The sequence below is a fragment of the Phoxinus phoxinus genome (genome assembly GCF_949152265.1).
Source record: "Phoxinus phoxinus genome assembly, chromosome: 1".
Lineage (NCBI taxonomy): Eukaryota > Metazoa > Chordata > Actinopteri > Cypriniformes > Leuciscidae > Phoxinus > Phoxinus phoxinus.
In genome coordinates, this window is record NC_136876.1 from 4,931,152 (window position 1) to 4,957,680 (window position 26,529).

Below are 26,529 nucleotides of genomic sequence, written 5' to 3' on the forward strand. Positions count from 1 at the left end.
AGGGCCCAAGCCTTGAAAAGGCGAAGGCCCTATTGTTTTCCAAAGGATTATTCTTCTTTAGTATTATTATTAGGGCCCAAGCCCTGAAAGGGCGCAGAGCCCTATTGTTCTTCTAAGGATTTTTTGTTGTTCTTCTTCTTCTTCTTCTTCTTTATAATAAATTTTTTTTCAAGGTTTTTGCCACTTTTGGGGGCCTTAACGTGCTCAAAAACTCTTGAAACTTTGCACACGGGTCAGAACCCGCGGCCATTAGAGCCGGACTGAAGCTGGTACCCGGGCATGGCAGGGGGGCTCGACAGCGCCCCCTGGAACGGGGTCCGAAAACTTGGTCCATAAATCAAACACGCTTGCATGAAATAATATGAAACTCGGTACACTTATAGATCTCATCGGTTCATATATCCTTCATGCTCTGACTTTTTACCCCAGCCCAACAGGAAGTCGGCTATTTGGGGTAGTTAGAAAAACGCATTCAATGGAATTTAAAATACTCCTCCTAGACGATTCAACCAATCGCCACGAAACTCGGTGTGCATGAAGTCAAGACATTGAGGATGAAAAACTGCGAGGGGATTTTTGATATCTCGAACGGTTTGGCCGTGGCGAGGAAACGAATTTATGGCGAATATTGGAAACAGGAAGTGTGTTATAACATCCTCATACATTAATTGATCTTGATGAAACTTCAGCAGTGTGTTCGTTGTAAGAAGCCGATCGCATGGATGTGACTATTGTGAGTCAAAGTTATAGCGCCACCAACTGGCAGCAGGAAGTGTGTCACTTTCAAAATGCTTTGAATTCACCCTCTTATTTTTACCCGATTTGCTTCAAACTTCATCTGTATAATGTAAACACACGGCAGATGTAGACCTGTGAAAGGATTATTGATATCTTTAATACTGTCGCCATGGCAACGCTTTAAACTTTTATATTCTTTTTGGATGCATTTAAGGGCTCTTAACATGCTTCAAATTACATGAAACTCAACATGCATTTGACATTTATTGTGTAATAGACATGTGCGAAGTTTCAGAAACGGGCGTGGTAAGGGGCTCAGTAGCGCCACCTTTAGTCAAAAATGGGGTATTAGTTTTACCTACAGTAACCAAACTCGGTACGTATATTCTTCTCTTCGATCCGGACAACTTTCTAATTTACAGTCATTAGCTCCGACCAACAGGAAGTCAGATATTTTGGTTTGAATGTGGACTGTTGGACTGCTACGTCAGGTAAAAGTAAGGTGCGTAGCCACTGTTTTCCTGATGACCGTGTTTCTGATATCGCTGCGCGAGTACCCGAGATCTTGAACGGTGACGAGCGCGTCGGAGCTGTCGTCTTGCACGCAGGAGCGAACGACGTCAGGCTGCGGCAGACGGAGGTTTTGAAAAAGGATTATAGGAACCTAATCGAGACGGTACGCACCGCATCGCCTGAAATAACGATCATCGTGTCTGGGCCGCTTCCCACGTATCGACAAGGGCATGAGAAGTTCAGTAGATTATTCGCGCTAAATGAATGGTTAATGTCATGGTGCAATGAGCAGAAACTGCTCTTTATAAATAATTGGAATCTATTTTGGGAGCGTCCTAGGCTCTTCCGCGCTGATGGCTTACACCCAAGTAGAAATGGAGCGGATCTTCTGTCGGATAACATCTCCAAGACGTTAAAGACCGTCTGACTAGTTACCAAAAATCCAAATCACAGTCTCTGCTGCACCAAATTAATTGATATAAATACTAGTGTAGAACATTTAATAGAAACTGTGTCTATTCCTCGTTTAGTGAGATCAAATAATAAATCTACTGTAGGATCTAGGAAAAATCTAATTGTTATTAAAACAGAAAATCTCGCTATTAGTGAACAAAAACAATTTCTAAAGCTAGGTCTTCTGAACATTAGATCACTCACACCTAAAGCAGCTATTGTAAATGAAATAGTCACAGATAATAGCATCGATGTACTTTGCCTTACTGAAACCTGGCTTAAACCAAATGACTATTTCGGTCTAAATGAGTCCACTCCACCAGGATACTGTTATAAGCATGAGCCCCGTCTGATTGGTCGTGGCGGCGGTGTTGCAACAATCTATAGAGATATTCTTAATGTTACTCAGAAAACAGGTGACAAATTTAATTCGTTTGAAGTACTTGTATTAAATGTTACGCTCTTAGATGTAAGGAAAAAATCCCTATTATCTCTAGCCTTGGCTACCGTATATAGACCGCCAGGGCCCTACGCTGATTTCCTAAAAGAGTTTGCAGATTTTCTCTCAGATCTATTGGTCAACGTCGATAAAGCATTAATTGTTGGAGATTTCAACATACACGTAGATAATTCAAATGATGCGTTAGGGGCTGCGTTTACAGATTTATTAAACTCCTTTGGGGTCAAGCAAAACGTCACCGGACCAACTCATCGTCTTAATCATACACTCGATTTAATTATATCATACGGAACCGATCCAACCGATATAGATATCATTCCACAAAGTGATGGTGTCAGTGACCACTTCCTGGTAACTTGTATATTACGGACTACAGTACTATGTCATACTGCGCCGCGTTACCGACCAGGCAGAACAATCCTTCCATCCACCATAGATAATTTCTCAAATTGCTTATCTGATTTGTCTCAGTTACTGCCTGAACCCAAACAAACAGACGAATTAGAGGAAGTAACTAGCACTATGAGCACCATTCTCTCTAGAACATTGGATATTGTTGCACCCATTAGATTAAAAAAGGTCAGAGAGAAAAGTAAAGCACCATGGTACAACAATACTACGCATGTTCTAAAGAGAGAAACCCGTAAATTAGAGCGTAAATGGAAACAAACTAATTTAGAGGTCTTTAGAATCGCGTGGAAAGACAGTATGTCACGTTATAAAAAGGCCCTAAAAGCGGCAAGGGCTGAGCATCTCCGCAAACTAATAGAAAACAACCAAAATAATCCAAGATTTTTATTTACCACCGTGGCTAGACTAATAAATAAACAAACGTCACCTGACCAAAATATCCCGTTACAGTTTAGCAGTAATGATTTCATGAACTTCTTCACTGAGAAAATAGAAAGCATCAGAACCACAATTGTAAACACTCAATCTTCAATCGCGCCTTATAAATCAGCCTCAATTATCACCCCGCAAGAACAATTACAGCGCTTTACAACTATAGAACAAAAAGAGCTAAATAAACTTATCACTTCATCTAAAACAACAACGTGCTTATTAGATCCTATACCAACTAAACTACTGAAAGAAGTGTTACCTGTAGTGGAAGAGCCTCTACTCAATATTATTAACTCGTCTCTATCTTTAGGTCACGTTCCAAAAACATTTAAACTGGCAGTTATAAAACCACTCATTAAGAAACCACAATTAGACCCACATAATCTAGCAAATTATAGACCCATTTCAAATCTTCCATTTATGTCTAAAATATTAGAAAAAGTTGTGTCCGCTCAACTGTGCTCTTTTTTGCAAGAAAATGACATCTATGAAAAGTTTCAGTCTGGATTCAGGCCGCACCATAGCACTGAAACTGCGCTCGTTAAAATCATTAATGATTTACTTTTAGCTTCGGACCAAGGCTGTATCTCAATACTAGTTTTACTTGATCTTAGTGCTGCGTTCGATACTATAGATCACACAATACTCTTAGATCGACTACAAAATTATACTGGCGTTCAAGGACAAGCATTAAGCTGGTTTAGATCATACTTATCTGACCGCTACCATTTTGTCTATTTAAATGGAAAAAAATCGATCATAACTTCAGTAAACTATGGAGTGCCGCAGGGATCTGTGCTAGGCCCTCTATTATTCTCAATATATATGCTGCCACTTGGAAATATTATAAGGAAACATGGAATTAGTTTCCATTGTTATGCTGATGACACTCAATTATATATTTCATCACGGCCGGATGAAAACGCTAAATTATCAAAATTGACAGAGTGTGTTAAAGATATAAAAGATTGGATGACGTGTAATTTTCTTCTATTAAATCCAGACAAGACGGAGGTACTACTCATCGGTTCAAAAAACCGCCCACAAAACCTCTCACAATACAACTTTAACATAGTAGGATGTCCTGCTACTTTATCCTCTACAGTAAAAGACCTGGGTGTCATACTAGACTGCGACCTGTCTTTTAAAAATCATATTTCATATGTTACAAAAACGGCATTTTTCCACCTTAGAAACATTGCTAAGCTACGTAATATGCTATCAGTTTCTGATGCAGAAAAGTTAGTTCATGCATTCATGACCTCGAGACTAGATTACTGTAATGCTCTATTAGCTGGTTGTCCTGCATCCTCAATAAACAAGCTACAGTTAGTCCAAAATGCAGCCGCTAGAGTTCTTACCAGATCAAGAAAATATGATCATATAACACCTATCTTATCATCACTACATTGGTTACCTATAAAGTTCCGTATTAATTATAAGGTATTGTTACTGACTTATAAAGCCCTAAACGGCTTAGCTCCAGTTTATTTAACGGATCTTCTATCGCCCTATAATCCATCGCGCTCTTTAAGATCGCTAAATTCGAGGCTTTTGGTTATACCTAGGATATCTAAGTCCACCAAAGGAGGGAGAGCATTCTCACATTTAGCTCCAAAACTCTGGAATAGCCTTCCTGATACTGTTCGTTGCTCAGAGTCGCTCTCCCAGTTCAAAACTAGATTAAAGACGCATCTCTTTAACCAGGCATTCATATAAATGTTTTAATCTTACAGTTAAATCCGGCCTCTAGTTCATAACCGCCAGAGGAGAACTGGCCCCCGACTGAGCCTGGGTTCTCCCAAGGTTTTTTTTTTCTCCATTAGGTCACCTGATGGAGTTTTAGGTCACCATTAGGTCACCTGATGGAGTTTTTCGTTTCCTTGCCACTGTTGCCTTTGGCTTGCTCAGTTGGGGATATTCAATTTAATGAATCAATCAATATTACTATTGATTAGCATTACCAAACATGGACGTTTTATTATTATTTTAATTTAATACTGTGAAGCTGCTTTGATACAATCTGTATTGTGAAAAGCGCTATACAAATATTCTTGACTTGACTTGACTTGACTGTTGGAGCATTTTCCCTCTGCTATTCTGTGTGTGTGTCTGTCTGTGTGGGGTGGGGAGGGGAGGGGAGGGGAGGGGGGATCTGTGTATGTGTGTGTGTGTGTGTGTGTGTGAGGAGGGGGGCTAGTTTAGTTTAACCCTTTCTCTGCTGTGTGCAAAATCTCTGGCACTTTTGAGGGCCTTAACGTGCTCGAACTCTTGAAATTTTGCACACAGGTCAGAACCTGCGGCCATCAGGGCCGGGCTGAAGCTGGTACCCGGGCGTGGCAGGGGGGCTCGACAGCGCCCCCTGGAATGGGATTCGAACACTTGTCCGTATATCAAACACGCTTGCATGAATTAATATGAAACTCGGTACACATATAGATTTAATCGGGCCGAACAACTTTCCCTGGGTCAAGTTTTACGCCAGCCCAACAGGAAGTCGGCTATTACGGGTTGATTGGAGAACGCTTGCTCTCGCATTTGAAACACTTCTCCTAGAGAATTCATCCGATGACCACGAAACTCGGTCAGCATGAAGTCAAGACATGGAAGATGATAAATTGCCTGGGGATTTTTGATATCTCGAACGGTTTGGCCGTGGCGAGGAAACAAATTTATGATTAAAAAAGGATGCATAAAGTGTGTTATAACTTAGTTATAGTTTTACCTACAGTAACCAAACTCGGTACGTATATTCTTCTCTTCGATCCGGACAACTTTCTAATTTACAGTCATTAGCTCCGACCAACAGGAAGTCAGATATTGTGGTTTGAATGTGTATTTTCTCTCTCTCTGTCTCTCTGCCATTCTGTGTGTGTGTGTGTCTGTCTGTGTGGGGAGGGGAGGGGAGGGGGGATGTGTGTGTGTGTGTGTGTGTGTGTGTGTGTGTGTGTGTGTGTGTGTGTGTGTGTGTGATTTTGGTTGGGTGACAGTTGTAGGTTACAGTTTGACAAGAGTTTATAGTTTAACAAAAGCACAATGTTGTGTTTCATTGCGAGTGTACACAAATATAAGGAAACACTTTGCATTTTGAATGATGGTCTGTATGAACAAAATGACGGAGTATGTTTTTATGTCTCCATTGTTCGATCGAGCCTCACACACACACACACACACAGCATTCCAGCATTGCAATCTTGACATCGCAGTATGTTCATTATAGCCTTAATAAAATATAATAATAAAATAGTCAACCTTACATATAAAAATTACACTGCTCTGTTTAAATAGTCATTTGTACAGTTTGTGCCGTTCATAATAATTTTTTTAAATTTTTCTATATTGGAACGTGAGTGTACAAAGTGTACAAAGTACAAAGCCTATAAAAAGAATAGTTTAGCATCCAAAAATGTTAATAATATATATATTATTATTATATATATAATAATATATATGTTAAAAATAGGGGGAAAAAAAGAATTTACATATATATATATATATATATATATATATATATATATATATATATAATTAAAGCTGCAAGCAGCGATGGAGGGCCCAAGCCGGTGGCACCGCCACCCTGGTGCCTTTAGTGCAACTAAAGGCACCGGGGTGGCGGTGCCACCGGCTTGGGCCCGTAATTATATTTTTATATTTTTCCCTTGTATCTGTTTGAAATTTCTGGATCTATATATAGATCTCAATTAATTTCAGATTACATACCACAGAAACAGTTCTCAGCCAATATGGTTAAATTTTACTCTTCCCCCAATTAAACCGAATTTAAATGACCCTTACCAGAGACGTTGTTTCATGCCACTTGCGGGTTCTTTAGATCCCAGTGGTCGATTCTCCCGGCTCTGATATCGGTCGGCCTCTCTCTCTCAAGTTTACGAGGTAGAGCTGGAACTTACTCAGGTGGCCAAACACCGTCCGATCTCAGGTCCAAGAGGCACATCCAAGGAATCCCACTATTCTGACACCAAATTGTTGTGGCAAAAATTCATCAAACAAACATCACTGCGTAAGAGACACTCAGACTCAAATTATAAAAAGAGAAGTATTTATTCTTGCAAGAATAGGAGCAGTCTAATACACAGTTGTTACCCTGTGCAGAAGAGTGACACACCCCCAGACAGACTCAACTAGCTTTTATCTTTTTTTCAAGGCCTTCTTTCCCCCAGAGCCTTCCTCCCAGTAGATTTCCATCCAGTAGTTTTCCATAGACAAGGAAGCCATAACACTAGTTTAGATTCGTCACTAGTTGGCCCACTAAGCCCCCCTGCACCAAATGGCCTTCTGACATCTAGGTCAGAGGTCCTTGTTCGTCTGTTCTCTGGAGTGTCTCTCCCTTCTGCCTCCCCAGGTACATAAACAGAATCTTCTCTCACTACAAGTGAGAGACACACATGTGATATTCTTTGAATCATCTATATTTTACTAAAGATCAATGAATATCATAAAACTTCCACCACAGTCAAAATAGGCGCGACTGAGTCACTAGCCAAAAAAATCAGGTTCAACTCGCATGAACAGGAGAAACGGCTTCTGCACCTCGAGGCTTACTCACGTCGATGGAGTCTCAGAGTTCATGGGGTACCTGAAAGTGAACGAGAAGATGTCCGAAATAAGATCATCGATGTTTGCCAGCACCTTCTGCCAGACGCGAAAGGCAAACTCCCGGATGCCGTGGACACCGTTCATCGCCTGGGTCGCAAACGACAGCAAGCCCAGAGGAATCATCGTCCAGTTTACCTCCCGTTTTCAACGCGACGCGGTCTGGCGTGCTGCTAAAGATAAAAAATTTCTAAAAAACAACAACCTGAAAATTTTCGAGGATCTGTCTCTAGCGGATAGAGAACGAAGAAACAAGCTATGGCCCGTCGTGGAAAAGGCGAGAAAAGAGAACAAGCGAGCTCACTTTGTGGAAGAGCTTTTGTAGAGGGATCTGAAGTTTTCCCTCCTGACTAATGGGTTTCTCGTTTATTCTGATCGTCTTTTGACTTTAATATTGCTTCCATCCTCTTGGCTGGTTGGCGCTCTTCGATGTTCTGGCCTGTCATCAGTCTACAGTTTTTTTAAGTTACTTGTTTTGCTTATCTAGGTCTATTAAAAAAAAATAGACCAAATTTTTTTTTCTTTTTTTTTTTCAATTTCTTTTCTTTAGTTCATGTCTTTATCTGTTGTTTCTTTAAATGCTAGAGGGCTAATAAATCATACTAAGCAAAAGGCTGTTTTCTTATATCTTAAACAATTCAAAACAGATTTTTTGTTTCCTCCAAGAATGTCACTCAACTATAGAGGATCTTAATTTTTGGAGGTCACAATGCGGACTGGACATATGGATGTCTCATGGTACGACACATTCAGCTGGTGTATGCATCTTAAAAAATCAGTTTAAAGGGAAGGTGTTACATAATGTAAGTGATTTAGAGGGACATTATATCTGTCTCGTTACTGAAATCTCAAATTTGACGTGTATTCACTGCTATGACAGAAAATACATTTGAAAATAATAAAATATTGTAAAGGGTTTAATAACATAAAGGGGGAACAACACAGCCTCGGGACATTCTTTAAAACGACTCCATCTATAAATTGATAGTTATATCACAAATAATTTACTTTTATTTAGACAACAAAATTCACTATAATAAATTATAAAAAGAGGGCGTTTCGTAAACTAGAAAACAACATTTACCACCGCCCACTGTGGGACGTGTTGAACCGAGACGGGGCAGCTGCAGCTTGGAGGAATGGGCGTGGCAAGAGGTTTCTCATTGGTCAAAGGAGTTTCCTCCTGGCAACTGCGTTGGCCTATCAGCAGGAACCATAGCTATACGTCATTTCCTTTAGACGGAAAAAAGATGGCGGAGGTAATTCATGTTTGCGATCTGTGAAGGAATGAGTTTTGACTTGGAACACAAGCCTTTGATGACAAATTCAGTTGAAATTTCAAAAAATGTATTGTAAAAATGACAACTGAATAAATGTTTTTTGGATAAAACGGTGTTTGTTTTGCTTAATTGATTAATGCCACTTAAAGGATAATTCCGGTATTTAACACCTTGAGTCTATATTGTAGTTTGTTTTGGATGAACAAGAGTGGTGGACAACATTTTTTTGACAATGGTTCCTCTCTCGAGTTTTTGACAATAATAGAATTGGCCATGGACCCATTAAACATTGGAGTCAATGGGCAATTTTAAAATCAAATACTTTTACAAATACTTAAACAAATTAAAAATTTTAAAGTTACTTCTTACCTTGTTTGCCATGATCAGCTGCTTTCCAGATGACCTGAAATCATAAAAAAAAATATATTTTTTTAAAACTCAGTATTTCATGTAATAATATGTTCTAATGGGACAATGCAAAACCTCAACTGACTATGATCTGGAAGCTGAGCAGGAAAGGCTAACAGTTATGTTTTGAGCATGTGGTTTTATCTACATTTATAGAAAGTAAATGTAACTTTATATGATTTACTGTGACTTAGCAGCATCAGTTACAAATTGTAAATAAGTTAATTTCTTTATCAGAACACAAACATGCTAAACTATATATTTTATTTTATAAGCATCATTATACACATATGCATTATATAGCTATGTGTTGGCAAGCAGATGCGGCCAGAATTGCAATTGTTGTGCTCATATTCTAGTCTCATATGCTGTCAGTTTAAGTTACTGAATTCGATTTATTAACGGTCTCGGTAGAGTTAATGTTACTCACCATTACGAAAATTGACCACGTGGTTTAACGTTACAAAGAAAATAAATATGGTAGGCCTATTTGTAGTAAAACTTTGGTTATTAAAATGGCAATAAATAAACCAAAAACAATTTTACTATAATAAAGCAAGGATATTTTTAAGAGATGAGTTTTCAGCTTCCAGATCGCCGTTTAAGATATTGATTTACTGACTCATCATTATAACGAAGATTTTATACAATTGAATGGACTTTGATATGAATAACAAGTCTAACGTCTAACAAAATGATCCTCGACGCCAGTTATGACATCATTTAAGAATGCTAATGTTAGCTTGTAAACAAACTGTCAACTGAAAAATGTAATATCAAATATACTGTAGTCCAAATGTAACTTAGTATGATGAGACTCTTACCTCAGTGATCGGTTGGCATGATGTCCGGTGTGACGAACCAGGCTCAATGAAAAAGGCGCGTTATATCCGAACAGACTGAATGACAACCGGACTATAACTCGTGTGGCAGCGCTCCTGCTCACGGCTGCTCTTGACGAAAACGATTGCTTTGAACCCTGTTGATCTCACAATCCACTTCAGAGTAACGTTAGCTGCTAGACTGAATTCAAATCTCCCGCTTCGCTTGCCCTTGATACACAGATCCAAACTTGACGACAGATCAGACCAGCTTAACCGTTGTGGGCGGGACTAAGCAACGGAAAAGTGGCGGGTAATTTGAATCTGCGCCGTCGCGCGTGCACGCACATGCACACAATGCCATGCAATGTGCAGCAACGCAGATTTTTTAAAATATTTATAAAATACATAAAATATACTAAATATACTAAAATACATAAAATATTAGAGGCAGAATTACACAAATGATGAATCAAAATGAGCAAGACAATTAAAAGACTATAAGTAATAGGCCTGCCTACTGTAGGCTATAGGCCTGTAAATACTATTTAACTTAAAACTCACTTTAACCCCCACATACTTAATGATCTTCAAGGAACACATGTTGAATGATTGCTGATTTCTGCAGCTACACCTTCTATTCTTTGTTTTCTAATTTCACAGAAATAATCTGTAAAATATTACTTAATATTTTATGCAAAATTACACATAACTCTGTAAAAATACAGAAAATGTATTTCAAAAATACAGAAAATTGATGTAAAACCAAAATACAAGCAATTGCCTGTAAATTTAATAGTGGACCTTTAAATTACAGCAAATATCTGTAAAACAACAGACATTCACTGTATAATGACAAAACAGTAAAATTATGTAAAAAAAAACGGTAAAAAATACAGACAATTACCTGTAAAATTAAGTTTTTTTTTTTACAGTGTGGTTTGAATTTAGTTGTTCTGGTGAGCGAGATCTCGTTACAGTGCTCTGTTTGAGAGAGTCGTTTTGTGTTCACGTTACATTACTCATTTGACTGTTTGTCTTTTCTTATTTCATTTTTTATTTATTTTCTTGATTCGTTAAATGTTCTCAGTGAAATCACATTTTTCCTGTATTTCTCTAAACGCAAGGGGTCTCCGTAACTCTATCAAAAGAAAAGCTTTCTTTCTTTTTTGCAAAAGCAAAAACTCACACTGTATATTTTTGCAAGAAACGCACTCCAACCCTGATGACGTGAAGTTCTGGACAAGTCAATGGGGGGACAAAATCATCTTCAGCCATGCTTCTGCTCATTCTGCAGGAGTGGCAATACTGTTCAACAACCTATGTGGTTACAATAGTGTTCCCCTAAACAACAAATTAATATCTGAAATTTCTGACTCTTTGTTTGAATTTAAACGTGTGTATCTAACTGATAATATTATTATAGGAGGAGATTTCAACATGGTTATGGATGAAGCGTTAGATCGCTTTCCGCCCAAATTTAACACCTCTCACCCAAATCCTTACCTTCTTAGTATTTGTTTGAATAATAATGTAGTGGGGACTTTGAGGGATGGGAATCCAAACCTTAAAGGGTAAGTTCGGTATTTTACACTTAAAGCCCTAAGATTAAACTTTGGACACATGCTCCTGTCCCGAGAATTTTAGGTTTATTTCGCTTTCTCCTTAACTTAAAAAACTCCTTAAATTCTGTCCTTGCAATCTAAAATTGATCATTTATATATTCAAAAAGCTAAAGGAGCATATGAAAGATATAGAGCAAGATGGATAGAGAAAGGGGAAAAAAAAATATTATTATTTTGTAGACTTGAAAAAAGGCGACAGGAGAAAACCGCCATAAATTGTCTTTATGTGAATGGAGTTGAAAATATCTGTCCTAAAATGATTTAACAAATCTTTATTTTATGAAAACTGGATTCAATATAAAAAATGTTCCCTGTTGGACATGATGGACAACTATGGTATTTTTCTCAATTACAATGATTTTTGTTTGAAACATGGATTTGTGTGTCAGTTGATAGACTTCATCCAAATAGAATACAACGTTACTATATTTTCAAAGAGTTTAACCTGAAAGAGGTGAAGGAATTGAGAAGGAATTATCTTACCTTTCCAAGTCTCCCTAAAGTGAAAGAAATTCATTTTAAAATTATAAATGACATATACTCATCTAAAGAATTCCTGAAATCTAAATTTGATATCGGAGAAAACTCTTGTCAATTTTGTGAATTATATTAATGACATTTGTGATGTTTCCAAATTATTACAGTTTGTTTTATTTGCAGATGATACTAATTTCTTCAGCTCTGGAGATAATATACAGAAACTAGCAGAATCTATTGAATATGAAATGACAAAACTGAAGAAATGGTTTGATGTAAATAAGTTGTCATTGAATTTAGAAAAGACAAAGTTTATGGTCTTTGGAAATAGGAAAATAAACGAATCGGTAGCTTTATCCATAGATGGAGTTGATATTGAGAGAGTGTTTGAGTTTCGTTTTCTTGGTGTAATTATGGATGACAAACTATCATGGAAACCTCACATAGCACACATTAAAATAAAAATTTCCCAAAATATTTTTGTTTTAAACAGAGTGAAGGAGTTATTAAATAAGGAAACAATGAAAATACTTTATAGTTCACTCATCGTACCATATTTGATTTATTGTATAGAAGTCTGGGGGAACACATATCAGACAAATATCAAACCTATCTATTCTACAGAAGAGAGCTATAAGAATTATTCATAAAGTTAATTATCGAGAACATACAAGCAAATTATTTGCTAAATCTAGAATATTAAAGCTAGAAGATTTGGCTAAGTTTCAAACACTAATCATTTTGTTTAAAGTAAGACTTAAAATCTTACCAGAGAAAATACAACATTATTATCAGTTAGAAAAAGAGTACAGTAGGAGAAGATATCATTTTAAACATCAATTTGCACGTACAACAACAAAACAAATGTGCCCCTCAGTTATGGGAGTAAAATTGTGGAACTCATTGCATGATAATCTTAAAAGTTGTAGCAATATTCAGTTTAAGTATAAGTATAAACAGAGTATATTCAGTCAGTATTAATATGGTGAGGTTTATGTTGCTTTTGGATTTGTTTGGTTTTGTTTTGATTTTTTGTGTGTTGTTTAGTTTTTCTATATATATTGGGTCTAATAATATCGGTTAGTATAAGTAGAGATATAAACAGAGTAAATTTGGTTAGTATTAATATAGTGAAATCCACGTTGTTGTTTTGTTTTGTTTTTCTCTATATGTATTGGATTACTTGTTGTTTTGCTGTCTGGGCATTGCCTGATTTATTATACTGCATGAATGCTGTTATTTAAACCAACATTGTTTTTTGTCAGTGTAATTCTTGCTGTAAGCTGCTTAAGAAAGTTTATTTTGTTTTTTTAGAAAAGGGGACAGATATTATAAGATTTTATCTTCTTTCTGTTCCCTTTTGCACATGGGAATTTAAATTATCTAAAGAAGAAAATGAAATGTTTTGTGTTTTACCATGGAGCAATAAAAATAATAAATGAAAAAAAAAATTTAACTGATATTGAAACCACTGAACACATTTTGTATTTTTGTAATTACTCACAGTTTTTTTGGTCTCAGTTGTATAGTAAACTGTCATGTATTATTACATGTGTAAATCCCCTTGAATACACACAAATTAAATTTGGTGTACTTAAAAAAAGATTGTTCACAGCACTACTTGGTTAATAATCTTTTTGAACTTGCTAAATACTTAATTCATAAATGCAGTAGGTTATATTGAAAAAAAAGCACTAGTTTCCCATGTATGGAAATGTATTATGTACTAATACATTGCAATATATTTTGCAGTACATTCCCATATATATTTTTTCTATAATGAAGCTTTTTTGTTGAATGTTGTAGGCTACACCTCCCCATCTCAACAAACTTTCAAGATTATCAAGTTTATAAATGACCAACTTCTAAAAACAAGTTGATAGGTGTCTTTGTAAAGACATGCTGGCTTATTGCTGCGGTGAGGCTGTAAACGCGTCCAGTGTGAAGCTGACGCGGAGCTCAAGCTTGCGGTGTGAATCTGCCGTTAGGAAGAAGAAGTACTTCCCCTTTAAGCATTCATTCGCGCTTAGAAAGCAGACGGGAAGCACACTGTCTTTCACTCTCTCATACACACATGTGCTGTTTACTGTCTCTTTGTAACATCATCACAGTGTAAATCGTGTTAAAACTTCGTTGATAAATACTTCATGTAACTTATCCGTGTAATTAGCGAACTCTCTTTGAAACTGGCGCTTTTAATCGTGATATCGCTTCATTCGCGCGTGTGTTTGTCCATGCAGGAGTGAGAGAGCAGGACTTCCGGTGTGTTTTGCTCATTTCGCCTCTTACTACTCTTCTTTAAAGGTATGTTTGTACTCTTAATGGTTATATAATTGTTTTTACTTTTAAGTTTCAATGTGATTGAATGTGTAGTATCGTGACAAATATACAAGTAAATGATTAGATTACATTTACTTATTAAAATTGACTTTATATTGCCCCCGAGTAATGAATGTGGGAAATTTAAAATCTATATGGGAATATAGATAAATATTAATGAAGTTTGACACAGGAAACATTACATCTTCTTTATTTTTAAGAGTTTTATGATCATTTCAGTTTCTGTACAAATATGTTATGATAATAATGGAATTACTTTATTGCAATTGATAATTATTATAAAGTCAAACTATATTTTTTAGATTAACATGTTATGGTGTTATTTGGTAGTTATTTGCCTGAAGGGGTTCATAAAGAGAGGTTATTTATTATTTCGTTTTATTATTGGTGATTTATCCATGTTATATTGTGATAAATAACAGTATTGTCTTTCAATGGAGCAGTTTAATAGTCTTTAGTCATCTCTCTGACTCAAATAATGTGTTTCTAACAGCAAACACTCAGAATAAAGTGAGATGATTGCTGATGATCCTGAATGGCTTGTTGAATGAGTGTTGATAGTCTGAGGCTCATCAATATTAACAGATCTGCTGAAAACACTCTTTATTTCATGACAATAGTTCCTGTTTTCACCTCATTTATTATGCTGATGTCTTCAGATCTCCTGTAAATTGTCACTTAAAGCTTATTTCATTGGTGTCAGCAGACTGAGGGGATTTGGCTACTATATGTACGTTTATTTCTGTGTTTATGATTTTTCTTACCATTATTTATATTTTGAAGAATTTAAATGATTTATATAATTTTCTGTATTTTTAGATGCCTGTATTTTAATGAAGAAGCAATGTTATGATAAGTAATAAAAATAATTAAAAACAATGAATGAATTAGCATCAGTTACTGTACGATAAATAAATAGACAGACTTTGTTTGGGAGGTTAAAGGGATAGTTCACTTTGAAATTAAATGTTGGTATGTTTTAGCTTACCTGAAGTGCATCCAAGATGTAGGTGTCTTTGTCTCCGCAGTAGTTTCAATTTTGATATTTTTTGATCAAACCTTTCTTGTCTGTCAGTCATATAATGCAGGTATATAGGTAATGTCTCCAAAAGCATGCAGAGAAAAGTCCAAATTAAAAAATTCCCCATCGTAAGTGCACATTGATGGCCTAAGACACGAAACAAGCGGTTTGTGTGATAAAACGAACAGTATTTATATCGTTTTTATCTCTTTTACACAACCACGTCCAAGTGATCTGTTTACGTCGCTTGCGCAGACATAAAGCGCCGGAAGGCTCCGGAAGTGATCTCTCTCTCATCTCTCCCGGATGAGTTCGCGTGAGCTTACGTAAATGTATTTTTTTTTACATCGGTGTAAACATCCCGGATAAGCGCAAACTAGTACCATTTCTATTAGCCGTCCTACCTACAATCTCTGTTCTGTGCATAGGCTCTGGTGTAAACAATGAGTGACGTACACGCGCGAGAGATCACTTCCGGAGCATTCCTCAAACCTCATGAGAGAGCAGTGATATGAGTCATTAACCACGAGTGCAAAGGAACTGTTGTATCTTCAGTTGCTTGCTAGAGAACAAGACGCTGGCTATGCTTACAGTCGTGCGCTTGATATTATCTATGCTGAAGACGGCTGAATTCAGACAATAAAAGAAGAGAACTGGACAGGACTCGGATACAGCCAGCCGTTATTGTTGTACAGCGAACACGGTTGAAGATTACCAAACCAGGTAGACTTATAACACAGAGGGGAAATCTATTATCTTTATAATAGAATACGAATTTGTATAGACTGATCGCCTAACTCTTGAGGACACGACTAAAGGATAGTCTCTTTAGTTACCGCAGGATTATCTATATGTCCTGGATAGGATCATTTGGAACGGTATTAATCGTGATAATCCATCGCAGAGTCGGAGACACCATGAGGTTGCACATGTTGTGGGCTTTCTTAATTCAAGGACATCTTAGTTTGGAGTTGTTGATGGGGCATTCTTTGTGAGTTTTCTGGTTTTGTCATTATCACTGAGTTGAATGTATTTTTGTATATTGATAATTGATGTTTGATGTTGTTTGGTACAGCATGCTTTTACATGTTTTTAATCACATGTGCTCTCATTTCCACATTTAGGCCCAGATGCAAAAATAAAACTTAAATGGGATGAAATGAAAAAAAGAATAACCACACAGATAATCTTAATTTTAATTGTTGCTGCTATGTCTATATTTCACTCTAATTTATGTATATAATATTATTTTAATAGTTTTTTTTATTTTATTTTTTCAATAGAGTTTAACTTGCTGGATAATTGAATGTGAATTTTGTCCAAATTTTGTCTTCCCGTCCAATTTTTGTCCAAAACGGCCCAATCTGGCAATACTGGCCCAGTGATGTCACTTCCTGGGTGTCACAATTAATAAATTGTTTCGAGGAAAATCAGTCCAGAAGTTAACAGGGTTGAGTGAAACATGTTGGACACAGATAATGCTAATAAAACTGTTAGTTTAAAACCAGTTAAAGCCCGCGGTCAGTCTACACTTTGAGCATGTTGCAAACACTGAAATGAGTTCACACTCTGCAGTCTTTTATTACAAACAAATATGACAAAAAATAATCATTCCAAAAATATACAATCTACTGCACTTTACTGCAAAACTGTGTTTTTTCTCACCGCGAAATTCACTTGATCTTGTGTTTCCGGTGTCCCACATTCACATGCGTATGAATGGACGTCAGTGGAAGGAAAAGTTTATTGTAACTGGCCCTTAATAATTACGTTTTTAGTTTAATGAACTAAATATCATCTATCTAAATGTTGCTGTCAAAATTATGAGACTATTGTATATTTTTTAATGTATTAATATTACATTAGATAATTGTCGTTGATCAAATATATTTAATATTTCTCACTACTGAAATATGGTATTTATATATAATGTTTTAATAATTGAAGAGCAATGCACCTCATTCATGTACATTTTCAGGGATGTATAATTTATAAAAAGGTTAAATTAAAAATAAATGATTGTAATATTTATATAAGTTGTTTACATCATGGTTTACTGTTATGTCCTTTCACTTCATATCTCTTGGAATTGTTTTGATGTACTGAAAATTCAGTATTTTTTTCTCTTTGATTTTAGACCTGATGGAAGAGAGCGAGGAGAGTGAAGAACTGAGAGAAGTGAAGGAGGAGAGTGAAGAACTGAGAGAAGTGAAGGAGGAGAGTGAAGAACTGAGAGAAGTGAAGGAGGAGGGTGAAGAACTGAGAGAAGTGAAGGAGGAGGGTGAAGAACTGAGAGAAGTGAAGGAGGAGAGTGAAGAACTGAGAGAAGTGAAGGAGGAGAGTGAAGAACTGAGAGAAGTGAAGGAGGAGAGTGAAGAACTGAGAGAAGTGAAGGAGGAGAGTGAAGAACTGAGAGAAGTGAAGGAGGAGAGTGAAGAACTGAGAGATGTGAAGGAGGAGAGTGAAGAACTGAGAGAAGTGGACGAGGAGAGTGAAGAACTGAGAGAAGTGGACGAGGAGAGTGAAGAACTGAGAGAAGTGGAGGAGGAGAGTGAAGAACTGAGAGAAGTGGAGGAGGAGAGTGAAGAACTGAGAGAAGTGAAGGAGGAGAGTGAAGAACTGAGAGAAGTGGAGGAGGAACATCATGTCCAACCTGGAGGAAAACCTCTGAGTCGCTCAAATACTAAACAGACATTTTTAAAGAAAAGAAGAGGCAAGAAATCTTTCACCTGCACTCAGTGTGGAAACAGTTTCACAAGCAAACATAATCTTGAGCGTCACATGAGGATCCACACCGGAGAGAAGCCGTTCTCATGTGATCAGTGCGGAAAGAGCTTCAGTCAATCACAACACCTTAAAGAACACATAAAAATCCACACAGGAGAAAAGCCGTTCACATGTGATCAATGCAGCAAAACATTTCTTTGTTCATCACACCTGAAGACACACCTGACAGTTCATACGAAGGAGAAGCCGCATTCATGTTCTGTGTGTGGAAAGAGTTTTTCACTGCGGCAATATTTAAAGGTACATCAGAAAATACATACTGGTGTGAGAGAGTACATGTGCTTTGAGTGTGAGAAGACTTTTACTACAGCGGAACATTTAAAACTGCACCAGAGAATTCACACTGGAGAAAAACCTTACAAGTGTTCACACTGTGACAAGAGATTCAGTGACTCATCAACTCTGAAATCACATGAGAGGATCCACAGCGGAGAGAAGCCGCACACGTGTGATCAGTGTGGAAAGAGTTTCTCTATTAAAAGTTACCTGAAGCAACACATGAAGATCCATACAGTGGAGAAACCACATCACTGCAGTCTGAGATCACGGTGAGTAGTTCATCTTTATCTGCTGAGAAACAAAATCTGGAATCTTGAAGTTAGTTTGGCTTTGTGTGCTTTTCCTGCAGCAGCTCACCATGTGACCTTTATTTTTCACATGCATTTAGTCCATAGAAATTGTATTTACTGCTATATTCATGATTGGTAGATGTGTTCACACAGTGGCCCTCATTTACAAAACGAGTGTACAACAGAAAATTGGGCGCACGGTTGTTTCCATGCAAAAAATTGGCATTTATTTATCAATATGGACCCGATACCACTTTTTCCAGACCGAGTCCGATACCGATACTTTCATTTTTGGTACTCGCCGATACCGTAACCGATACCTGTATTTTTAATTTTCAATTAATTTTTAATTCATGCATTTGTCATTTTTAAATGTATTGGTAGAGAAACCAAAAGAATATTAATCATATTAGTTGTTTATTAAATTGAAACTTAATTTGTTCATCAAATATATATTTAATGCACTGCATATTCATTACTGTATAAATTAAATATAGATGGATCTTTTTGTAAAGTTAAAAAAGGTAGCCTATTTAGTCAAGAGCAGTGAGTCATTTATTTGTCCTTTGTTTGATTAACATTAAAACACAGCCGCAGATTAATTAAACTGCTGCACCTTTAAGACCGAACGCACGGACCCCATGTGAATATACAGTCTGTTCACTTGAGACATAACAGACTTTGTTTATCAGGATACTCGCCAAGACGGGCGTTTTTACATAGTTTTGTGTGAATTCATCCGTACAAGCGCAAGACGTGAAAGACTTCAATTCAGTATTCGCGCTGAGACGCTGGTTTCGGGGCGCGTGCTTTGGATGTTTGAAGTTCATGAAGCTTCTTGACCTGCAAATGTCCTGTAATAATGCAGGCAACCACTCGTTAAACATAAATAAGGTAACAGTTCATGTTTTACTTAAATATACGATTTAGTTTTAATCCAAATAACACGTGCTGAGTGAACAATCAGCAATCAAGAGCATTCAACAGAAGTGCGCTCTCTCTCTCTCTCTCTCTCTCTCTCTCTCTCTCTCTCTCTCTCTCTCTCTCTCTCTCTCTCTCTCTCTCTCTCTCTCTCTCTCTCTCTCTCTCTCTCTCTCTCTCTCTCTCTCTCTCTCTCTCTCTCTCTCTCTCTCTGATCAGTTATCGTTAATAATAAGCTACATGCCTCGTTTTACTTTCTTTGCCATTGTCGTCCGAATGAAACTTTCCACTGACGTCTGATGAGCTCGACCAGCTCGCGCGCCTGTGCCGCGGCGCGCTCAATCCACTGCGCGGTTTCCTCTTATCAGTTCGCGCGCCACAGCTATATAGGCGTTACTATATTCTGTTTAATATTTCAATACTAAGATATATTTACTTCATAAACAGCCTTCTTTTTTTATCCCCATTATAATTTTTTTGTTTTCAGTGTTTCTTTGTCTGGACACAAACACTGTACACAATACACACGCTGCCTGGTATCGGTTGTTGGTATCGGGGCATTTTACGAGTACGAGTACAAGTACATGAGCTCAGTATCGAGTCGATACCCGATACTGGTATCGGTATCGGTGCATCCCTAAGAGCAGTGGCTGTATTTAAATCTCACATCAGGTGCCCGTTCTTTGTACGTCGCTAACTCAGTTCGCTGGATTTGATTGTTGGCGATTTAGCATGATCTTGGATTGTTTGGTTCTTCGACGCTCATCCTGGACTTGCTGTCATAGCAACAGGTGCGTAAGCTTGAATCTGTTCGCGAGCATGTTCTAATTTATTTGTATAGCGCTTTTCACAATACATATTGTTTCAAAGCAGCTTTACAGAAAGTGCATTTCAGAAATGTACATAGAAATACAATAAAATTAGTTAATAAAAAACACAGTTAGTTATTCATGTATTAATTTAAGGCAATATCGTCGGGCGTCGAGGCGTCTCTTCACGGGCATCGAGTCGTCTCTTCACGGGCGTCGAGTCGTCTCTTCACGGGTGTTGAGTCTTCTCTTCACGGGCGTCGAGTCGTCTCTTCACGGGCGTCGAGTCGTCTCTTCACGGGTGTTGAGTCTTCTCTTCACGGGCGTCAAGTCTTCTCTTCACGGGCGTCGAGTCTTCTCTTCACGGGCGTCGAGTCGTCTCTTCACGGGCGTCGAGTCTTCTCTTCACGGGCGTCGAGTCGTCTCTTCACGGGTGTTGAGTCTTCTCTTCACGGGCGTCGAGTCGTCTCTTCACGGGCGTCGAGTCGTCTCTTCACGGGCGTCGAGTCGTCTCTTCACGGGTGTTGAGTCTTCTCTTCACGGGCGTCGAGTCTTCTCTTCACGGGCGTCGAGTCTTCTCTTCACGGGCGTCGAGTCGTCTCTTCACGGGTGTTGAGTCTTCTCTTCACGGGCGTCGAGTCTTCTCTTCACGGGCGTCGAGTCTTCTCTTCGCGGGCGTCGAGTCGTCTCTTCGCGGGCGTCGAGTCGTCTCTTCACGGGCGTCGAGTCGTCTCTTCACGGGCGTCGAGTCGTCTCTTCACGGGTGTTGAGTCTTCTCTTCACGGGCGTCGAGTCTTCTCTTCACGGGCGTCGAGTCTTCTCTTCACAGGCGTCGAGTCGTCTCTTCACGGGCGTCGAGTCTTCTCTTCACGGGCGTCGAGTCTTCTCTTCACGGGCGTCGAGTCTTCTCTTCACGGGCGTCGAGTCGTCTCTTCACGGGTGTGGAGTCTTCTCTTCACGGGCGTCGAGTCTTCTCTTCACGGGCGTCGAGTCGTCTCTTCACGGGCGTCGAGTCTTCTCTTCGCGGGCGTCGAGTCTTCTCTTCGCGGGCGTCGAGTCTTCTCTTCACGGGCGTCTAGTCTTCTCTTCACGGGCGTCGAGTCTTCTCTTCACGGGCGTCGAGTCTTCTCTTCACGGGCGTCGAGTCGTCTCTTCACGGGTGTCGAGTCTTCTCTTCACGGGCGTCGAGTCTTCTCTTCACGGGCGTCGAGTCTTCTCTTCACGGGCGTCGAGTCGTCTCTTCACGGGTGTCGAGTCTTCTCTTCACGGGCGTCGAGTCGTCTCTTCACGGGCGTCTAGTCGTCTCTTCACGGGCGTCTAGTCGTCTCTTCACGGGCGTCTAGTCGTCTCTTCACGGGCGTCGAGTCTTCTCTTCGCGGGCGTCGAGGCGTCTCTTCACGGGCGTCGAGTCGTCTCTTCACGGGCGTCGAGTCGTCTCTTCACGGGTGTTGAGTCTTCTCTTCACGGGCGTCGAGTCTTCTCTTCACGGGCGTCGAGTCTTCTCTTCACGGGCGTCGAGTCGTCTCTTCACGGGTGTTGAGTCTTCTCTTCACGGGTGTTGAGTCTTCTCTTCACGGGCGTCGAGTCTTCTCTTCACGGGCGTCGAGTCTTCTCTTCACGGGCGTCGAGTCGTCTCTTCACGGGCGTCGAGTCGTCTCTTCACGGGCGTTGAGTCTTCTCTTCACGGGTGTTGAGTCTTCTCTTCACGGGCGTCGAGTCTTCTCTTCACGGGCGTCGAGTCGTCTCTTCACGGGCGTCGAGTCGTCTCTTCACGGGTGTTGAGTCTTCTCTTCACGGGTGTTGAGTCTTCTCTTCACGGGCGTCGAGTCTTCTCTTCACGGGCGTCGAGTCTTCTCTTCGCGGGCGTCGAGTCTTCTCTTCGCGGGCGTCGAGTCTTCTCTTCGCGGGCGTCGAGTCTTCTCTTCGCGGGCGTCGAGTCGTCTCTTCGCGGGCGTCGAGTCTTCTCTTCGCGGGCGTCGAGGCGTCTCTTCACGGGCGTCTAGTCGTCTCTTCACGGGCGTCGAGTCTTCTCTTCGCGGGCGTCGAGGCGTCTCTTCACGGGCGTCGAGTCGTCTCTTCACGGGCGTCGAGTCGTCTCTTCACGGGTGTTGAGTCTTCTCTTCACGGGCGTCGAGTCTTCTCTTCACGGGCGTCGAGTCTTCTCTTCACGGGCGTCGAGTCGTCTCTTCACGGGTGTTGAGTCGTCTCTTCACGGGCGTCGAGTCGTCTCTTCACGGGTGTTGAGTCTTCTCTTCACGGGTGTTGAGTCTTCTCTTCACGGGCGTCGAGTCTTCTCTTCGCGGGCGTCGAGTCTTCTCTTCGCGGGCGTCGAGTCTTCTCTTCGCGGGCGTCGAGTCTTCTCTTCGCGGGCGTCGAGTCTTCTCTTCGCGGGCGTCGAGTCGTCTCTTCACGGGCGTCGAGTCGTCTCTTCACGGGCGTCTAGTCGTCTCTTCACGGGCGTCTAGTCTTCTCTTCACGGGCGTCGAGTCGTCTCTTCACGGGTGTTGAGTCTTCTCTTCGCGGGCGTCGAGGCGTCTCTTCACGCAGAAAATTCTTTTTTTTTAACACATTATTACTGAGATTATTTCTGATAAACATCTAAAGACTCTGACTGACAAGTTACAAAGGCACGGGAGGAGGTTTCAGGTTGGGTGTGCTGAGTTTTTTCAGTCACCACTTTTGAATAAGAAACAATATCAAGACTATAAAACTTGTCAGAACTCCGCGAATCACAACAAGTGTATCAGTGAGAACACTCGTTTAAACAGCGCATACACTCGAACTTTGACTGCACATCACATTTGTGATTGTATTGATACTGCTTTTAATCGTAATGCAACGGACCGGTAGGGGTGGGCGATATGAGCAAAAATACATATCACGATATTTTTTGATGTCCGGACGATATCGATATTATATCGCGATATGAGAAAAAAAATTTGGAATCACATTTCCACCTTAGTTAAATGACAGGCAAAATATGCATTTAAACCCTATATAACTGGAAAAAGGTGAGGGATTACATTGGACATAAAAAATTAAAAATCTTTTACAATTTAATGGGGTACAATGTTTAGGCTACGTGGTACCTACAATTTCTGGTAAGCTATGGTTTTGTATTACTGCTTGACACAAATTTCACGATTTCAATTCAATTCTTGTGATTTGATATATCAGCTGGTAGCCTATAAATTAAGGTTAAAAATAACTCAAATTAAATATAATGCGTTTATTATAACAATATTTAATGACGTAAAAAAAAATATAATAAATATGTAATATAGTGCACATATTTAGCAAAATACCCTATATAGCTCTTTTTTCTAGCCAACTAACGTTCTATATATGGTCATTAAATGGCTTTCCTGAGGTAAATGTTATGACATAATTGTTCTCCAGCTGTTATTGACCTCTTTCCGCAGTTGAAAAACACTGATTGATCAATATTATGTATGAGTATGAGGAATTGTATGTATCTCTCAACATTGTTCATTCGTGTTTATTTACTATAGTAGCCTAGAGATGACCGGTTCACGTGCCGCTTGAACTGATGCACTATAGGATATGTCACGTCACATTTACAAGCGGGAAAAAATATTGTTTGAATTTCGTAATAAAATTGACAGAATCTGAGAGCTGAGACTTTGTATATCATAAGTAACCTGCTCGGTCTTGTCTGTCGGTCTCCGTGTCCTCTTTGCTTCGCGATTTTTCTGTGCGTGAGGAAATGGATGTGTGGCGTGTGAAAGTGTATGGTGCGTTCACACCGGGCGCGTCAGGCGCGAGTGATTTCAATGTTAAGTCAATGCAAAGACGCGTTACGCGCGTAAAAAATTCCTGCGGCGCGTAAAAAATTCTTGCGGCGCGAGGAATGCATTGGCAGCTCTGTTAAATCTCACGCGTTTGCAAATATGCGCGCTTTCTTGCTGTTGCGTTTAAGGAGGCGGGTTTGTGCTCTATTAACTTGGACTGTTACCATGCTCTCGATGTTTGATTATTAATTCCTGTGTATCCCGCGAGTTGGACACAGTAGAGGAGAAGGTTAAACGTTCAGTACAGCCTCGATTCTGTGTCGTCATTAGTAGTGTTAAAAGTTGTAAAAGAGCACCAAATTGAACAAAACAATATAACTACAAATTTTGAATTTATGAATATCAACCGGTATTCTCGGTATCGCAAAATCCATATCATGGCACAACATAATACCGGTTGTCACGTTCATACCGGTATAGCGCCCACCCCTACGGACCGGTCAACGGGACATAACCTAAGCCTTTAAAGAAAAAGGTTATTAGGCTGTCGTGGACAATAAAAAAGCCTGCGCAGCGACAGGAAATATAATTTAACACACAAAGCCTGCCCAGTGCTAGACGGTGGACTTGCGCTCAGGATTGTTTTTGTTTTTTTGAGCGGCGTGTGGACGAATTATTTCTACGCACACACCATTTTATGTAACACTCTGTGCGTATGTTTAAAAAAATATATATATATATTACATGGCTTGGTTGAATTCTAATGTAGAATGCGCTGCTAAGTATAACACACCGTTGCCATGAAAAACAGAGCGTTGCCATGGATCGCACACACAGGATTCTAACCGTAGACGGAGCGCATTATTTTCTTTAGTAGAAGCAATACAATCGTAACCTGCATAATGTATGTGCCAAAACACCACAGCTTCGTAACGTTACTTGAGCAACAGCCCGAACTCATTCGGAATATTTTAAAGGTGATGAAAAAGCAGAGACGATTGTAGACGAAAATTAAGAGCGATTTTATCTTAGTTTTTATTTTATGCAAAACATTTTCGTCTCGTCTTTTTTCGTCAACAATTATGCATGTTAATTTAGTCTTAGTCAGCGTTTTTGAACAGTGGTGCAGTCTCGTCATCGTCTCGTCTTAGTCATGGAAAAAAAGGTCGTTGACGAACATATTTCGTCTCGTCTCGTCTGACGAAATTAACACTATAACCAGGGCAGTTTCTGTGCTGTGATGTGGCCTGAATCCTGACTGAAATTTTTCATAGATATCGTTTTCTTGCAAGAAAGAGCACAATTGAGCGGACACAACTTTTTCTAGTAGGGCTGTAACGATTAATCGCGATTAATCGAAATCCAAAATAAAAGTTTGTGTTTACATAATAAATGTGTGTGTATTGTGTATAATTATTTTGTATATATAAATACACACACATGCATGTATATATTTAATAAAAATGTGTTATTTATATATAAAATAGTTCTATTTATATATAATATAAATCATATAAAAATATATATGCTGTATATAAATGCAAATATTTCTCAAATATATACATGCATGTGTGTGTATTAATATATACAAAATAATTATACACAATACACACATATATATATTATGTAAACATAAACTTTTATTTTGGATTTCGATTAATCGCGATTAATCGTTACAGCCCTATTTTCTAGTATTTTAGACATAAATGGGAGATTTGAAATGGGTCTGTAATTTGCTAGGTTATTTGGATCTAATTGTGGTTTCTTAACCCTCTGGGGTCTAAGGTGTTTTTGGGGTCCTTGAGATGTTTTGACATGACCTGATATTTGTATTTTTTTCAGTTGCTTATAAACATATTAATGGCAAAGGTGTAATTACACTATATTTAGCATGAACATGGCTATCATAATATGTGAGCAACATGTATGTACATGTTTGCATTTTTGAGAGAATATTATTTATGCGTGGTTATTCAAAAAACTCAAACTTAAATGTTCTGATATAAGACCACAAACGACCAACTTCACATATTCCCACAATACTTGTGACTAATGGATGTTGTCGGCTAAAGTGTTTACTTTAAAATGATCTGAAAAT

At 39.0% G+C, this 26,529-nt stretch overlaps 2 protein-coding genes across 7 annotated transcripts in view; one reads left to right on the forward strand and one right to left on the reverse strand.

Annotated features, from left to right (window-relative positions):
- Positions 1–26,529, reverse strand: part of LOC306999562 (uncharacterized protein) — an 825,164-nt gene that overhangs the window by 315,477 nt on the left and 483,158 nt on the right. The gene's annotated exons all lie outside the window — the stretch shown is intronic.
- LOC306999681 (uncharacterized protein) overlaps positions 14,153–26,529 on the forward strand; it is a 110,703-nt gene continuing 98,326 nt past the window's right edge. For 4 of the 6 annotated variants that reach the window (XR_013797896.1, XR_013797897.1, XR_013797898.1 and 1 more), the window contains exons 1-2: positions 14,247–14,536; positions 17,731–18,928. Coding sequence is in view for 2 of the 6 variants with exons in the window: in XM_079614566.1 (XP_079470692.1) it covers positions 17,736–18,928 (1,193 nt within the window). In the remaining 4 variants the exon portion in view is untranslated. Of the gene's footprint in view, positions 14,537–17,730; positions 18,929–26,529 lie in introns of all 6 variants that reach the window. The other 2 variants (XM_079614565.1, XM_079614564.1) reach the window with 2 other exon arrangements.